This window comes from Neodiprion pinetum, chromosome 6 (genome assembly GCF_021155775.2).
Source record: "Neodiprion pinetum isolate iyNeoPine1 chromosome 6, iyNeoPine1.2, whole genome shotgun sequence".
NCBI lineage: Eukaryota > Metazoa > Arthropoda > Insecta > Hymenoptera > Diprionidae > Neodiprion > Neodiprion pinetum.
The window spans coordinates 7191614-7210196 of record NC_060237.1 but is presented as its reverse complement, the minus strand read 5'-3'; the positions used below and the strand labels follow the sequence as shown (position 1 = coordinate 7210196).

Here is an 18583-nt window from a genome sequence, read left to right as displayed (position 1 = left end):
AGGCAGTAATAAATGGGTGCATAAATTTGTATGCAAATCAGAAAATGCCTTCCAAGTTCGCTTTCTTGAATACATTATACATATGTATGTATATACGCTGCTTGTTTGCGGTATATTTCGACCAAAAGCGAGCAGAGCCTGAAATAACATCGTTGCGTATTAAATTCATGATATTCCTTATATATGTCATGTATGTACATGTATATTATGTAGGTAGTACGTTATACATACGCGAAAAGGGAAGAAGAATAATGCGTTGCTAATTTTCGGACAATACCCGGTTATATGTACGCGTATAAATAAATATTATGCCCGCGCCAACGGCGTAACTTCGGGTAGGAGTAAATAACGTTTCGCCGTAACCATTTTCCACTGTTGTAAAATTTATTCAACCTTGTCTGTAACAACAACTCTGTTAATTCGCGCTAGCCGCACCGCGGTGAGAGTTTTGCAGAAATTAATTTTACCCCCTCGTCGTCGCTTCTGCAGCAGTAAAAAACAACCCGATTTGTTCCCGTGAGTTGTTGTTCTTTTAATTACTCGCGAGCGTAATTGTCTCATTTGTTTACGTGTTTCGCGCTATCCTTCGTACGCCGATGCCTTACTCTCCTTTTATTTATTCTTGTAATGCCTCTGGAATAGATGGTATATACCGTACAATAGGTATCGTGTACAGGGGTGGAAAAAGCCGAGGCGGCGACGAGTAGCCAGAGGAGTTCTCCCTCCGAGGAGAACCTGAAGTTTGCCTGTTTGTCGGAGGGCCGAGGGGGAGTCAAGTCAGGCAAGAAGAATGTTGGCATCTGCTCCTGTTTCCAGCTTTCTCATCCGCCTTATCGCTCCGCCATTATTTTGCTCCTTTTGTTTTAAAACTATGAACTTTCCTCTCGCCCGTCTCCTTCCGGCCAACCCGGCCCCAATCCTATCCACCCACTCACCCCGACTCAACTCCACCTCAGACCCAGCCGAACGATAGAACTGTATTCTCAAACTGTCTTGCGGAAAGATATTGATTTCTTACTTTTATTATAGATAGAGGAGGCGCGCAGCTTTCCTCGAACAGAGTGATCTATTCTTTCCACTCGCCTGCGAAGAGCTTCGGATAAAATTCTACGATCTTTTATTCTTTTCGAATACACAAACGACGGGACATTTCTATGCGAATTACTAAATTTCGGCTTATTCATTTTACTCTGTACGTTTTGAAATTATTTATATTAAACAGTAGTCGGATTTCACTTCATTCGCGATCATACATTTTTTGCTCGTGCAACGAATCGTTCGTTGTATAATACTTTTACCGGTGTCATTTGTTTGTTTTTTTTTTCTTCATCAATTTCGGCTTCACCAACAGCCAGTGGCGCAAGCGTTGTTGTTCACCCACTTCCGTATGTCGGGTTCGAAGAGGATTCTATAGTTTATTTCCGAGAAATTCTGTGTACCGGTAGCAATTTTTTGGTACCGTATCGTGAACGCCCACATTTCCCTACCTCTGATTTTCATCCCGCTGGTGAACTGCAGCGTCGTATCGTTCTGGGCAACGGTCACCTGGATAACGGAAATTTGGGTTAGGTCACCGTAAGCTTGGCCCAACGATTGTTTATACTCAAAGAATCTATCTTACCACATTTTTCTCGTTAAACGCCCTGCGACTGTTCCAGCAAATAATCGACAGCGGAGTTATGAGTGCCGTGAAGAGAATTCCGTCGGGAGAAAATGCCTGGATGGAAGCTTGACTGGGGTAGGTGTAATCGAATTTTTCGTACTTCACTCTTGAAGATGAAGTATATAATTCGTTATTCAATTGTCTCGTAGAAACGTAATACTGGCTGAGAGATGCCAGAGGCCTGTAAAACAACCGCGACGATTCGGCGAACCGTTTCTTCGGCTGTATTGCTAAAGAAAACAGCCCATCCGCTTGGTAGAATTCCTCTCCCAAGATTGTGAAATTTGTGTATTTTGGGTCCGGTGAAAAACTCGTATCGTTCAAACGCGCGAACCTTTCGCCATCCGATTCAACCAGTCCAAAACCTTCGACGTCCGCCATGAAAATCTTCCGTTGGACGTTAATTTCAAAAAAAAATTCAGGCTATTTATTTACTAATTACATTCTCCAAATGATTCAAGGTGATGTCACTATTCCATTATATTCATCTTTTCCTTTATTCATCACCTTTCACCCTTCTACGGAAAATGTTTCAACGCTCGTCAGTTGATTTGAAAAATACGGATAACGATCAGCACCCGATTTTTACGTACCCGAGTCCTTTCGCATTGTGCTCCTTGTGTTTCGACCGCGATGGTGATAATCTGGCTGGATCCGTCTACTGGATTCCGCGCGTACTGTAACGGCACAGCGATCCTCTTGACGAGAGAATTGTCAGCCAAATCAAAGACCAGGATTTGGGGCTCGCAGATCAGGTCCTCGCCGTATTTCCCGCTGTCCATTACCCACAATCTGTTGCATTCATCGATCTATAATTCGAAAACACCGTGAACTCCCGAGTCCGCATACGATCCTCGATGCACGCGAAATTCAATTCTTACCGTGACTCGCCAAACGCTTGCGATAGTCGTGCAGTTTCCTTTCTGGTGCCAAGACCAATCGGGATAAGGTCTCAGCAGGGGTCCACCATCGCCTTGTAGATCGGAAACCACCGATAGGCTCGCTGGGACGCCATCGTGTCTTGGGGTCGTGACGAAGACGAGTCCATCTGCGATCAAGTGTAGGATAAAACTTTCACTGAAGTAAACACTTTGATTACCGATCGACTTTTCCCCGTTAAAAAACGAAGAAAAAAAAAAAAAGAAAGCAAAAACCCAACGACCACTCGTTGTTCGTCTATGGTTATAAAAATTGTAATAAAAACATTATCGCTCGCGTCGCCGAACTCATGCTGAATCGCCGGACCAAACCGGAAACTATTTAACAACTTCATAACACCGCGGTCGCGTCTTGCCGCAGATATTCTTTCGGTTTTGGACCGATATTGTTTTACTGCGGTTTTACCAACTACCTAGTAGCGTCCCGTTTCCCGTCCCGCCCTGGGATAACAAATAGAGGCTGATCCCGTTGGTTCAATTTATGCTTTTACGTTCCCATAAATAGAGGGAGGGTGAGGGGTCAGATGGCCGTTACCTAGATGTTTTACGTTTATCGCTTTTGATGCGGTAAATTTTCCCGCTGGATAAATCGGCTTAATACATCTTCGACGTATTTTATGAATCCCATTTTCCATTTCATTTTTGAAACAGTTCAACGCTCGACAAATCTCATCGCAATCGATGTTCGTACTTGGCGTTTTCGCGTTAAATTTTATATCATCGCTTACACTCACCTGGACTGCGATCAACGTCTATGGGAAATATTTTGGTGTAATCATAATGTCCGGAATCGACCGCGTTCTGCTTCTGCTCGCTATTCTCCCACACGTAGTCGATGTATTTCCACTCGAATCGAACACGCAACTCGCCAGTGATTCCCAAAAATAATAGCGACACAACGAGGATTAAGGGGCTTACCATATCTGTGTCTGTGTTAAAAAGGAGAAACAGAATTTCCAGTAAAATAGACACGATCGAGTGCTAGACGAATCTTTTGTCACTGTTCCGAATCTGAAGAGCGGTTAAAATTCGTGTGACAAGTCTTAAAGTCACAGGGTAACCTTTTCAAATGCGCGTTCTTAGAGATCAAGCTCCTTCTGCGAGTGCAGTAGTCGTATTTTAGATACTCAGTATTTATTTGACATCTAGGTCACCTTATGTGTCATCGGATATCTTTAGCCAACTGTCACAATACGGTTAAATCAATATGCTCACGAACGTACCTTGTATCAAACAGATGCGGACGAGGCCAACTTTGTGAGCCACAATTATAAACTGAGTTTGAATACACGACGTGACGAAAGATACCCAAAAACAGGTTCTCTTTCGCGCAGTGTCTCTACAACACTAAATTTACATATAACTTACGGTATTTTCTTGGCCCGTATTGTCGAATCAACTACGAGTATATGTATACTGAAATCAAAGACGACGAATTAGAGGAATGCGTCTTCATCTTAGTAGAGCACTAGATGCCGCATTTGTCATCAAAGAACGTAATTTGAGGGAGGATATTTGAAAACGCGCTGATGGATAATTAGGATTTTACTTACCCTTCAGTTATCGCGAGTAAAACAAAAATACTTTGCTTGGTAAAAATTTGCAGGATCGCATTTGCCTTGGGGTCGCGAGGTTCGTTAGGGTATACACTAATTACAACGTCATTAGCTCGGCTCGCGAGCATTTGGCTTGAGCGTTGGTTCAACTCAGCAAAGTTCCGGCCTTGGATGGGATAATATTTATCAAACGGAAACAATCCAGGAGTTCCTTTCCTCCGTTACGGTAGTGCAAATATAACCGCAGGACTCAAAAGCAGCGGATCGAGCTGTTCCCCGAACCGTTTCCGGAATTCAAGTCGCGTGCCGGTCGGTGCACGAGATGATTTTCGGGAAAAATACCCTCGTCCGCTAACTCAAATCTTGCACTTTTACCCTGTTTAACGAAAACACAAGACGTGTCCCTGTGTGCAGATAGAACGGTGTCGCGTCACGTCTACGAGGCATGCATCCATCGCCCTGCCGACGCTGGTGCTCGGTGGCGTGACGCCTAATACCGGTTTCACGGCTTGATAGGTTCGGCGTGTAATTTTGCACCGGCTCCTCCAAGTTGGATAAGCACCAGGTTTTCTAGTTAACTGGACCACAAAATTCGGGAAGCCTATATATAAAGCCTCTTCGACGGAGAAGGAGATCAGTCGAGCCACAGAGCTCCGTCGCGTAACAACACCGTCCTTTTCACCCTCTCGGTGCGTTCCGTTAAACAGTCGCTACTTGGTCTCGAGTTGGTGCTTACCCGAGACAGTGAACAAGTGCTTTTGCGAGTAGCGATTCTTCGCGAGGATGTAAAACGGCCCTGGAACCGCGTCAAGGTCCGTCCGAGGTCATAAAAGTCGCGCGTAAAATCGGATACGGATCTTCGCGACACCTGTGAAATTTTGCATTGTCGTTGGTTCTTTTCCGTCACGCTGAAATTTCGCGACCCGATGGCCAAGTTCTTTTTTCAGAACCTGAAGTATCCGACGGCTGCAGACGCCGCACGGCGGACGTGCCTTCGTTTCGCGAAGAGTGCACGGGCGTGTGGGATGCCTGTCGGATTCCGTGTAACCGGGAGGTGGAGGAGCTCCGGAACAGTCGTCGTCCTTGGCTGTTCGAGGACGTAGCGGGAGGGATGGTACCGAAGGATGTTCCTCGAGTGCCATCAACTTAACTCGGTACCTACCTCGGCCGGCGTATAATAAGCTTTGTAGAGCGTATACACGCTCCTGGTGAGGCTCTCTTGCCGGCCTCAAGTGGCCCCCGTGAAGCTTCCCCGATTTCCACTCGTCGGGAGCACCGTCTCACCCTCCACCTCGGGCCTCAAAGATTCGAGGATCGGGTATACCCGTGCGCTGTCTAATTATCTGTGAAAGAATCTCGCCGAACTATGATCAGCGTCTCCTCTCCTCTTCTGTTTCAGCAACGCGGACCAATTTATACCGGAAAACGGCGAGGTTTGCGTAATAAAAGAGGAGATCACCGAGGCTGGCTTGAGATATTATATCTTAGCGCGTAGTCTATGGAAATCCGGAGCCAGTTGGTTGATTTCCCGTTTTCATATTCAATATGATCTCCGCCTCGGCGGTATTGTATTCATTCAAAACGAGTCAACCGCACGCAAGACGAGCCGCGGATCGTTGGATCGGAGGTGAAGCCTCGAAGTCTGGAGGTTCCCGGCTCGGCTATGCGGTGGTTGTGTGTGTGTGTGGGAGCTCGGCTCGCCTCCTACTTCGACTAATGAAAGGCAAAGGTCCCCGAATTGCCCTGGATGCTCTCCGCCTCCGCCACCACCCCCCAAGAACGGGGGCGAGTCAAGTCGATTTCGCATCCTTTGCCGCGCGAGCGGCGTACCTGCACGCACACGACTATACATTTTGAGAATTTCCAGGTATTTATAATAATACGAGGAGATCAAGGGTTGCCGGGAAGGCGGCTCGGCTCTCGCCGCGCGCATCAACGAACCGTGCACAAGGCACTTCCGAGAAATCTTTGAGGACCACGGCTTTGATTTTGAATGAAAGCTGTATCAACCGTACCATCCCACGGCTTACGTGCACGCCGTTCCTACCGCCGGTATAAACTTGAGAATTCTCTCTTCGACCTTCTCCCGGTCGTCGGAGGGAAGGAGGAAACTTTGAGCTTTTTACCGCCCCGTTCGCATTCTCTTACCTCCGTCCCGGTGGCACTGGCTGCATGCACTCCGCGCGCAAGGAACGCGGACAAGTGGCTTTGTTGCGTTTCGCTTCGCTGACCGCAAGTTGGACTTTGTTCCAACATTTCATAACCGTTTAAAGACGCGCGCGGGTGACTCAAAACTTATGCTGGATATGCGAATGCACCGGAAGTCTGTACAGCTACGAGATAAAATTCATAGTTCATATCGTATCTTTAATAAAGGTTGTTACACCTGGTCAGTTCATAGACGAACGAATACATTAATATGTACTCGAATTTCATTAGGCGATGTGTCCATTCCATCTCTCTTGATGGAATTTCGAGGTTTATACGAGTACATGCGGATTCGTTATAAAGGTACATGTTTATAGTATACGCTAATGTATTGGACCGGCTCTCCTAGCCTTTTGCGCCATTCATCAGGGATTTTCGGTTGAAGAGTAAAGCTTGGCCAGCGTTCAAGGCTTCGCTGCGGTCTGAGAGCTGCAGACCGGACCCTCTAATTCTGCATTACGACGATCGTCCATGGGAAATCGCGGTTCAGAGGTAAGGTGAAGAGCCACGAGCTTTTGATAGCGGTGACGCAGGCACACGAATCGTTCTTCGGAGTCACTGCATCTACGGGAAGTTGAACGGTAATAAAAAATGACGTTATCAGTACGGACTAACGCAGTTAAAGTTTCTACCGGGAAAACTCGAGGAACTTATTCTTATCATAGGAGATGTTTCATACATCGCGTAGAGTAGAAATCTTTCGTGTAACTTGGTTCCGTGCACTCGGTGTCATCCCGCGTTACATACCTACAGGCTACACGCACACACCGCCATATACCTACGCGTTGCGTATATGTATAGTCGATGCCCTGTTTAGGGGTGGTGGAGAGGGCGAGGAATATGGGGAGCAGAAAAGGGCGCGAGGGAGGCTGCGGCGTGGAGGCAGCGTGGGGCGGAGCATTGCCGATTGGAGGGTTGCACGGGAAACACGAGGGGTGAATTTCGGAGGGTGGGGCGACGCGGGGCACCGCGACGCACCGTTTCGTGCGCGTCGAAGGGGCCGTGCTGCCCCCCTCCCCCCCCCCCAGCCCCCAACCACCGCCGAACCCCCGCCGGACGCACGCCGTTGTACCGATTTATTTAGCCCTTTGCCATATCCATGCCTGCCATCGGGTCGCTGCTGCAGGCACCTTTCAGGTGTTCTGCGCAATACGTTTCACGCTTTCAACTCCTGATCTCTTCTTATCTCTGCGCACAGTTCGCACTTTAGCTGCAACCTCTGCGCTATGCGTTTGTGAATCGATGTTATATTCTTAGAGAAAAAAATCGACGGTACTGCGAACATTTCGATACTGAAGAAGGAAACAATAATGATAAGCTATAGCATATCTGGTTTTTATCTATAATTCATCGAGGCTTATGCCAGAAATCGTTTAAATAGATTGATAATTTTTTCTGGATTTTATGCGTGTTTGTTCGTCTGACAGACACGAATACCATTTCAATTCTATACTCTGAGAGAAGACGTTGGTATACCTACTTCTATACTAGATTTGCGTTAGCCAATCGAGATGTAATCTGGACTCCACAAAATCGAACCGTCCTTTATTATCCTCATTTTTATTCGTTGCGTGTAAGTAGCGCAGGATCGCGGATCTAAGATTTTAAAATCGAAAACGTTCGATCGACAAGTAAGTTGTTTGTACAAAACGACCTACCCGCAAGCAATTATGAATCCCGCCGGAAAACTGCAACGGTAATACCTGCATCGAGCATGCATTATAAAAACATATATTTGACCGAGTCTAGCCCAGACTGGCCCCCGATTGTTTCGTGCTGGAACGAGGTTGGCTGCATTCCACCCCTTCGCCGCGATTTGGGTTCAATTTGCATACAGGCATTTATGTACCAGCCCACCGCGTCAAGCCTGTTACGCTGCATTGTGGTCCCGGAGGTGCAACGTATGGCGGGAAACTTGTTTCAACCCTTCGGGTGGAGCCGCAACAGGGATTTAATAGAAAAAATACACTGAGAAAAGGTTATGTACATACCTACAATAATGGTAAAGAAAAAGGGGAGCGTGAAAGAGTGCGATATATATATATATATATATATATATATAATATATAGGTATGTATGCGTGTACCTATAGAATCAAAAAAATCGGGTAGAATCGGAGATCACCTGCAAACCCCCGTTCTTCTTCACATCGGGCGTTAAATCGCGGACACGTTAAAAAATTCACACCCAACATTGTAACTCCGATTGTCTATATTATATGTATAACGCGATACGTGCAACGTTGCCGAGCGTGCAGCCCTTGCGCTTCTACGCATACGCGCATGTAAATGACAAGAGAGGGTGGCGAATCGCGGCGATGAGGAGAGCAGCAGCAGCAGCAGAAACAGCGATGGAACGGGGACGGGGATGGGGATGGGGATGGGAATTGAAGGTGGGCTGGAGCGCGAACGGGGAGAGACGTGTAGCAGGCAGTAGTCGCGTTACTTCCGGTCGAGCGATCGCGCTGCGCTTGGCAGCTGCGGAGTCGCGCAGGGGAATCCCCCGTCCGCGAGGTGAACCGGAGCCCATATCGCCACATCACTTCGTTCCTCTCTAATTCGATTAGTTTAAATGGCATTAAAACAATCCTCCGGCTGCTGCGCCGCGTCTAATTCCATCCCCGTTCATCCCGCGCCTCTTCTTCTTTATCCGACACTTTTATAGATTTATACAAATATACACACGTGGATCGAGGTTTGGAAATGAACGCGTACGCCTAGACGTTGATTCCGAGTCCCTTCGCCGTAAGTGTACCAATTTACAGGGATGTTTTTCCGTCCGTTAGGTGCATCCAAAATCATCGAAACGAATTCTGCTCTGCGTGCAACGGTTACACGCTTTTCATACTCTGTTTTACATCGGCTCTGCTCGTTGGACTGTAAAGGAATGGAATTTGGAATTCTCGCTTCAATCACAATTCACAAGTTTAATCAGACACGGCCGGCTGAAACTCTTGATATTCTCTTCAGTCTGACCGCGAGTGGATTTCATCACTGATATCCAACTATTCGACTGATGATCGTGGTTTTTCAAAGTTGGGCGGAAATGTTGTTGACGGGTTCGTTTTTTTCTCCACTACCACACGGAGAGACTCTTAGTATCAACTATCGATGTTTGAAGATTTACTTATCCATAATTACAATAAAATTTACAAATTTAGGGACAATCGAGGTAAGATCACAACAAGCCGCATGATGAGTGTGAAAATGCAGTCAATATCTTTATTCGAATAACTCGTATGAAATTAGACTCTTACGTTCAAAAAATACAACGTTATTGTTAAATTACGACAACTGTGATATATACTATGTGAGTATGTATACATAAACCCAATTGATGAACTTTGCTTCCTATATATTTAAACTGAAGGCTTTTTAATAATGCTAATCCGACCCTATGGTTCTACATCCATCCCCACCAGGTCATTAAACATATTCTACACAGTAAATAATACTGTTTCTAAACATACAGTACGATGTCCGTTGAAAAAAAATGAATATTACTACAACTGTACCATCTGCAGTTGAAATTGCAAACGTCCGTGCAGTCAAATATGACGTCTGCAACGGGTATAATAAGCGCGGTAGCTGCACGCAGCAGTGTAGAGTATCAGGAAACGAGTCAGACCATTAGCTCCGTGAGTTATGAGACAAGTTCTAATACTCCAATAATCTAGCTGTTGATCGCTTAGGCGAAGCTCGTATATCTCATCTGGTCCCGGGTCTCTCGATGCGCGCGTCCTCGACTTCGGTGTTCGGGGAGGCCGAAGCGAGCGTCGTTGCGGGAGTACAAGCAAGAACAGCGTCAACCACCGTCGCCGGGAAGCATATCAGGATCGAGGCGAGGGCCAACTTTTATTCGGACAATCAGCCACACGCCCAGGATCTCCGCCCTCTCGCATCCCCTGCAGGATGCACCGCTCCTGCCGAGCTGCGGGCCAAGTCAGTGTGAAATTCGGCAGCCCTTATTAAAGCCTGCTCCCTTATTACGCCGCTCGTCGCTCCGTGGCTGACTCATCCGCAGGAGCACGCGGCCCGGCCGCACGGCAAACACACGCTAAGCTCAGCCACGCGAAGTGTAACTAAATTTAAAATTTTTACTTACTTCCAGGCTGCTGCTCACCCTCCGCGCGCACTGTCATTACCCGCTGCAATCAGCACTCCGCTCTGCGAAAATATTCCCTCGGACTACCCGCGCCTGCTCCGGATTGGCTATAACGGGATTAACTGCGTTTATTTGACAAATGGCAAGAGCTCTGCCCCGCGATTGTCAACATTTTTCAACTTTCTACACGCTTCTATATCGAACCGCATTGCAGTTGTTGTTATTTCCTCGGGCAGCACTGCGCGCAGGGGATTAAACTATAATTCGATCATTTTCGTACCGCGGCAGGCGTGAAATTTGCAAATCGAGCGTATCCCGCAATAGCTTCGATTCCAAGTTTTTATTCCTTTTTCATGGTTTCTTTTTTTTTTCCAGCCTCTGTTTCACGTATCGGGTTCGAAACACTGAAACCGTTTCAAATACAGCGTTCGAAGGGCGAAAAAATCTAAAGGAAAAAAAAAAACGAACAAAGCGAGACAGTTAATTCAGGCAAAGTATATACACAAGTAGAGCCGAAATTGGATTATGTTGAGGAATTTACGTTTTTGCAATCTTATTCATAATCTGGGAACGTTGAACAATTGCGATCTAATTCAGCTCTCTTAATTACCAACAAAAGAACAATAAGATTTACTGCGCTTTTGTCCCGGGCGTAGTAGATGGAGGAGATGCCGGAGGTGGAGGAGGAGGGGGAAGGGGGGGGGGGGTGGCAAAAATGAGAAAATTACTTAACGGGTCAGCGGAGATGGGAGAGCATTTCGTATTAAGCGGGAGAAGATGGAAGGCGCAAGACGGTTGGTTCGTCGGGAAACGAACATCTCGCGTTGGTCAACAGACCCCAGATATCTACCGCACTATATTACATTGCTCGTGGGTATAATAATCCCGTATTCCCTCATTTATTCCCTCTAGCTTGCCGCTGCGAGAGAAATCTTATTGTGTCATATTTATCCCAGGTCAGAAGGCCGAGACAGAAGGAAATTCGCTCGGTGAAAATCAAGGGAAGAAAATGTTGCAACTTTACCGGAACGGAGAAAACCGAATACTTTATACCGGCAAATTGCGTCGTGACGGATGTTCTCGTTTTGGCCGGTTTCCAAGGCGCATTGATTGGCCCGCGAGATTTCGTTCCCAAGTTCCGTAGGAACAATCGGCAGACTTACCCAAGTGCCAACACCGATACGCAACTTGCTAAACGCCACGATATTACGGACAAGTTTCAAGAGGCATGAAGCACGTCTGCCGTCTGCAGACGGAGATCCGACAATACGAATGTACAGGGGTGGGTCAACCCTCGATGAGCCGTTCGATCGGAAAGTGGAGCCAATCTACTCACAATCACGTCCGCTACTCCGATCAGCCGATTAGAAACCAGATCAGTTTTCCCACTCAGCTGCATCCACGAGTGTTCTTCGAAATGAACAGCCTGGACTGACAAAACAGAGATCATGGTTTCGAAATTGATTCTTCTCCCCTCGCAGTTTACAGAGTCTTCTTCCATACGCTCCGTCGGCAAGTAAAGACGCGAAATTCCAAGTTCGCCAACTTTTGCCTCGACAAAAGAGCCCCGTCGCCGCTCATGGTCGGTGGAACGGGGAACGAGCAGGCGCTAATTAATCGGTTCTAATTCGACGAGGCAGCCGAGCGAGGGCGAAAGGGCCGAGGGGGTCGCCTGTTGAGGGAGGATCGCTCAGCGGGAATCCCCCGATTGAAAAAGGCGGCCAGGCGATCGAAACTTCCGGTCGGATCGTCCTGCGCCGCGCGCGTCGCCCCGCATTACGGATAACTATTCTTTCCGCCCGTTCCCATTGTCCGGACCCCGTCCCCGTAAGCGATACAGTCTCGGAACCGCCGCGCTGACGGGGGGTCCGGGAATCGGAGGAACGCCGCTTCTGTCACATTGTGTCGAGCCCGGCGGAATATCAGCGGGGCAGAAGACGTCGTCGTCACCCCCTTCGGACTCGGGTTCCGGATTAAACTTTAATTGATTCAACTCCGTGGTCTGTAACCACCGACGCGCAACGAGGCAGGGGTTGGCATAAGTAGGAGGAAAGGAAGGAAGGAAGGAAGGAAGGTGCAGGACTCTTCGTCTTCCTCCTTCAGTTCCGCCTATTACGATCTCCCGCACGAGTCTAGACAGCGACGTCGCGCGTAGCACGCATTATGTTTGTGCGAAATGAAAAAAATCGGAAAAATGAGTCATTTCCCGCAGAGGTACTTGTCGGTCGGGTACTGCGCTACAAAAGTACCAACCCTCCGGCGTATCCCGGATTTTCAACTCGCGATGCATTCGCGGCTGCACGGGCTCGACGACGTCTAGATTATTCGGCAGCTTGAACTCGAAACGACCCGCGGAGCTTGCGAGGAGCTTCGTACTCTTGAGTACTCTAACCAACGTTTCGAAGACTGCGGCAGGGGTGATCAGGTACCGAGTTAATTGGGGAGGCTAGGGACTCTCGGAATTCGTTAAGGATACCCGATTTTCCAGCTTTGATCCAGTACCGAACGCAAGAGGCTATATTACACCCCGATTTTTCTCAGTTCATTGGCAATAATTATGCAAATTATAATTACATCGACGATAAAGATCAATTGTCGAGCGATGCGATTGAATATTTTATCGCCACTACATTTAAGATAATTGAGAAGGGTTGTGGCTTGCGCCGGTCCTCAACCAAAACGATATCACGAATTCACGAGTCCCATGGGTGACATTTTACCGCCACTCCCCTAAGTGGCGAATAGTTCGCTCGTTAGTTGCCGACTAAACCACCCGTGACGTGTACGAAGAAAGTACGCGGCACGCTTCGAGTACTGATTAAAATATGAGACGAAGCACTTGACGGTGTTCGTTGCTGTCGGCAATATGTCTCAACACAATCCGCGTGCAATGGCTTTGTAAATCTTCGAAAATCGGTTTCAAACACGGTTCATCTGACTCAGATACGTTGTTTCCCACTCTTTCTTCGCGCTAAGACCGGCGTTTCAAGAAGTTCCATAATCACGATTCAAAAAAACACCCTGCGCAATATGATAATAAAATAGAGCCTTCTGCGACTCTACTGTAGGAAATGAGCCGAAGTGGTACTTTGTAGGAATATCCTGCATTCTTTACAATTCAGACGTCTGCCTGACCCAGCGTGCGGGTCAAGTTGATGAAGTTTCGATGCACCGTATGGAAAGCCCGCCGCGACGGGAAAGTTGCGGAAACGGTTTAGCGTGGTCGCGGATCATTGGAGCAGTAATAGCGGTCACCCGCAGTCTGCAGACGGTACCGAAGCATGCCGTCATCCCCCGACGTACGTATACACATAAGTGCAGTGTTTATTGCAAGCCTCGTTCCGACGGGCAATGGCCTGTGACCCCGACGTCCGTGGTAATTTCACCCCCCTCCCCCCCGTTGAGGCTGAAGGGGGGGGGGGGGGGGGGGGGCGACCACCAGGAGTCGATCGAACCGACGGGAGCGGAAGAAACGGCACCGTGACGCCTCGCGGTCTCCGGTCGCGTGGCTTTATGGCCCGGACTTCCTTGAATTTTGAAACAGCCGAGTAACGTCTACGCGGTCGCAGCTTATAATTCCTTCGGAAGTTTTAAAGAAATGAACGAAACTCTTCCCGGAACGTTCCGCGAGTCGCTGCAATAAATTTGCCTAAATTTTGAGACGGGATGGGAGTGAGTGAGTGAAAATAAGAGAAGTCGATATAGGGTACGGATGTAGAGATGTAAAATATTTTACTTCTTTTCAGTTGTGTTATAAATATGAACAACTATTTTATCAATGTACAAATATATACGTCGTTACAGACAATATTAAATGGATATTCGTCATATTCGATTGTTTGAAGGTCAATGTTTACATTTAGGAAACCTGCAGATCGAACAGTTTCGTACCAATTCTCTGACACGTCTTTATTCGCATCGAGAATTTTTCGTGAAACTCTCTGGTCAACGTCTGAAAATAGGCAGCCTAAGCCACATTTCGAATACGGAGGGATACGAAATGTAGCGTCGGTTTCCTGTCTGCCGGCGTTGAGCAGGGAGTTTTACAGAAAACTGAACCCTTTGCTTAATTGACGTGGCGACAAGCGATACCGAGGTGGCTAAAAACGGTACGCTCACTCTTCGATACCTTCGCGTTAGTTTTGATTCCACGAACCTTGACGCGGAGGGGGGAAATTCGAGTAAAAATTGTACACCTTATACACACGGCGGTACACACATACCGGGGGTAACTACTCAATCTCGAATATAATTTTCTTGTTAGCTGTAAAATCCAATCAACGTGAGGGGCACCTCTCCTCCCCCCTTCTCTTGGCGACAGTCCTTCATCCCAAGCTGAATCAAGTTATAGCCGCAACCGTTGCCGCGTCGCGGCGTCGCCCTTTCTCACTTATTTTGCGGTTCAACCGCATTATAACGGGATTCCCTCGTTTCGTACCCGATGCCCGTATTTCGCCCGGTTTCGCCGCCGTCGGGGGTTTCGCCCTTTGTTTCGCGGTCCTCGAATTATACTTGTAATAAATAAAAGGCCGCCCGCCCCCTTCCTTCGAACCGGATTTCAGGTGTGTAGACGGCTACGCAATCGCGGCGTGAAAAATTGAGAGAGGTCGATCGAACGATCGGGAGAAAGCAATATGCGTCGCCCTGACTGTTATGTGGGATGTACCTATATTCGGGATGACCTCGTGGATGCGAATATCGATTCTTGGATATGGAATTTTCATCGGGAATTGGTTGAAAACTAGATCTCACGCTTCGTAGACAGTCGCCATTTTGGAACCAGTCAAGATTCACGGCTTTGAACGCGCCCTGATCTCTTCACCCCTTCTGCAGCTTTTACCCTCCGCCAAACATCTTTGTGGGTGTGTGGGAATTCATACGCGACGTTGTTTTTATCCGGGTAAATCCTCACCGTCGATAATTTGACTTTCGATACTTCGTGAAGAACTGAGAAAATTAAGTCGGCGCGGCATGTGATGTAATATTGGTTGGAAACATGAAAATAAGGATTCGTACTTATTATGTGATAAATATTTATTCGCACAATTAATATTAATTATTGTTACACTAAATGGGGGCAAAAATTTAAATTTAAAAAAGAATTATTCTATAACAGTGCTTGCAGGTGCGTTACATACGACTTATACCTATGTACACTCGGGGAAACTGGGTTGGAAATTCGCCCGTGTGTACGGGCATGTATATTCGTTCCAATAAAACCTTATAGGCTTCGTTCATTTTTAGTGGAAACGCGAGGAAAGTCTCCGTGAGTTTTTATCCATTTTGCTGGAAGGAAATATCGTTTTATTCCGCCTCTGGGACTCGATCCCTTATACCGTGTCGCCTTGGCTGCTCCTTCCACTTCACCTAAGGAGGGTCCACCAATTTTTTTCCGTCAATAAATTCTTACTATTTCAAGGCACGTCGGGCGCTGTGTGCTTTTCGGAAGGCAGAGAGTATATTATCTATTATACGGGCAACAACAATGCCTAGCTTTTCGAACGCGTCGTGAATTACAAAGTATAAAATAATAAAATAAGACAATCGTAATCGTTGCAGTAACAACAATAAGGGACTACAATATTTCGGCCAACGTTCCACTTTACCTCTGATGAAAACATGGAACCGAATCGACGAAAGATAAACGTACGAAAAAAAAAACCGAGAGATATCCGCATTATCACGACACGAACGAAATCGAAAAAAACTGCAGGGATGTCAGCCGAAAAATTGATTTGCAAAATAGGATTAGAGTCTTCCTCTTTTCACCGCTTCTGCTTACTCCCGAAATTCGGTAATCTTCCGAAATCCCAAACCGCAAAGTATACAGCCTGTACATAATCGTCGCGGAGGCGTTTCGGGAACTAAGTTCTCAGACGCGTAAACGAACCGCGTATATACAGTACAGATGAGCTAAGCCCGAGGGATCCGGGAGTGGATTTTATGCGGTAAACTAACCAGATTTGAGGTCATCGGTGTCCCGATATCGAAACCGAATCGAAGATCAAAGGCTATCGACTCGCCGCGCCGCGGGGATGAGAGATGAGAAAGCGGAGTGCGAGCTGCGCGGCATTAAACCTAATTAAAAGAAGTCGAATCATACAAGGTGGGGCGATTCGCTCGATCGAGTCGGGGTCCCGGCATATTACGCTGTTACAGGAGAGAGAATCAGGCCGCGACCCGGGGCGCCCGCAGTTTCTGACTGCGTGGGCCGCTGTCGCTATAATCTGTTTATAAAACAATTTGCGGAGCAAGTGATGCATGAGATACAATATATCTGCAAACATTGTTAGCATCGACTCGGCTCGAGGACAGCAGCGGCGGCAGACGCCACGTCACATCGACATGCGCGCCTAGCTGTGCAGATTTACGCGGGGTGGAACGCACCCTTATCCCCGATTTATTTATCACGTTTCTACCATAGGCCGCGATTCATTTACTCGATTATTTTCCTTATTTACAACATGATCCGGTGTTCGTTTCTCGCGGACGCGGCGCATTACGCTTATCGAATCATTGGATTTTTTTTCTCAGGTATTTCGCACCTGAACTAGAAATCGTGTTTCCTTGACTATTTAACTGGTACCTTGTAGAAAAATGAGAAAAGGTTAAATTTTTATTATTGTCAAGAGAACATCGTTATGATATATTATTGAGGAAAAGTAAGTTACAACTAGTCTTTGTAATTCCAAGACGATATGAAAAGCAAAAAATTACACCTCAGTACGCTTCTAGTTGTCAACTTAAGATGGCTGGCTTTGAATAAATTTATTAAAAACAAAGGACGCTATTTTCCAATGAATGACGTACGCTTTGGGAAATAGCGAACCATTTCTCTAGTAGTGGGCAAAAACTGTTCACATTCGCTCATCGAATCGTCACAATATACTATTTCTTGTACGATCGCTCATTAATTTTCAAAATATTCCGCTGCGTAACAAACAAAAAAAAAAAAAAAAAAAAATAAATAAATAAAACAACGAAGTTTTCGAAAGATATATAACAACAATTTTTTTTTACTTTCGATATGAAGGAAATGAAATTAAACTATATGAATATTATTCAGGCAGAAAAATAGCGGTCGCCGAGCAGTTACAAAGTGAATTCATGCCCGAAAAATACAAATTAGACGTAGGTACGTACCTGCTACAGCGAATTTCGGAATCCGTCGATTTTGCCTGCAGTCTGTAATATGTGCACACAACGCGATCTTAATTAATCGGATTTGAGGTACGGCGTCGTTACTGCAGATTATCGCACGATCCGGTTGCCGTGTTTTTTCGAACGTGAAGAGACTAAAAATTAATACCGAGCACCTCCTGGACCGAATGACAAAACGCAGGTATTATAGACAGGTAGGCAGCGTCCCTATCAGCGCGACGCGACTCTGTCTTTTATTCGACTTTTTAATTTGTTTGTTATTCCCGCCTTCTATATTTTCACCCCCGTTTTTTCCCATGCACCCCTTTTTGTCCACTCTTTTCATTATATGTGTGCTGCAGCACCGAATTCCACCGGTCAGTCCGTCCGTCCGGCGTGCAGGCGATGCTACACTTCATGCAACAGTTATTTCATCGTTATTTTTATAAATTACGCACCAGTTAACGCTTCGGCGGGGCTCCAGCCGTCGTCTCGTCAGGATTACAACTCTTTTACCCGGCGTCAAAATTTCCCGTCATGCACCGGCGTCGGTCCCTCCCGCTGCCGATGGTAACGCGTGCAGACTGCGTTCGAGATACATATCAAATTCGCGTTTCTATTTACACATGCACATGTATAAATATGTACCTATACATACATAGCAGTCGATCCGTCGCGGGATAAGACTGATGCATCGTTTCATGTACGTTTTATACGTACGCTGTACAAAAAAAAAAAAAATAAATAAAAATATTCAAGCTTTTGCGGTAGAGGGTCGTTATACAAATTTGGATATAATTAAAATCATGGCCAATTTTTGAAACTTCCCTTCTTACGACTCGTTCGCTCAAATCGATCGTGACTTTCGCGCCGATTGTTCGAGTCCATTTCATTGTCGCCGTAAAATCGCGGGTCACTCGGACATCTGGCGTTTCGCTTCAGGTTCCATATACGTTACGCGTGAATTCTGGAGG

General features: G+C 46.7%; 2 protein-coding genes across 3 annotated transcripts in view; one reads left to right on the top strand and one right to left on the bottom strand.

Moving 5' to 3' along the window:
* The window catches only part of LOC124222008 (ankyrin repeat and SAM domain-containing protein 1A), an 80785-nt gene that overhangs the window by 57405 nt on the left and 4797 nt on the right, over positions 1–18583 (top strand). The gene's annotated exons all lie outside the window — the stretch shown is intronic.
* LOC124222013 (major royal jelly protein 1-like) lies at positions 1101–3697 on the bottom strand. The gene is made up of 5 exons (XM_046632547.1): positions 3336–3697; positions 2545–2711; positions 2257–2472; positions 1622–2050; positions 1101–1545 (listed from the first exon to the last, which is right to left on the bottom strand). Exons 1-5 carry the CDS (start codon positions 3520–3522, stop codon positions 1342–1344), a joined length of 1203 nt encoding a protein of 400 aa, XP_046488503.1. The 5' UTR covers positions 3523–3697; the 3' UTR covers positions 1101–1341.

What these genes read in the sequence shown, in the direction of transcription:
- LOC124222013 (XM_046632547.1), bottom strand. Translation starts at nt 3,522, where the DNA reads ATGGTAAGCCCCTTAATCCTCGTTGTGTCGCTATTATTTTTGGGAATC. An exon ending in CACAATGCGAAAGGACTCGG is followed by an intron (nt 2,051 to 2,256) that starts GTACGTAAAAAT and finishes GTCCAACGGAAG; the next exon opens with ATTTTCATGGCGGACGTCGA. An exon ending in CGTTTAACGAGAAAAATGTG is followed by an intron (nt 1,546 to 1,621) that starts GTAAGATAGATT and finishes TCCGTTATCCAG; the next exon opens with GTGACCGTTGCCCAGAACGA.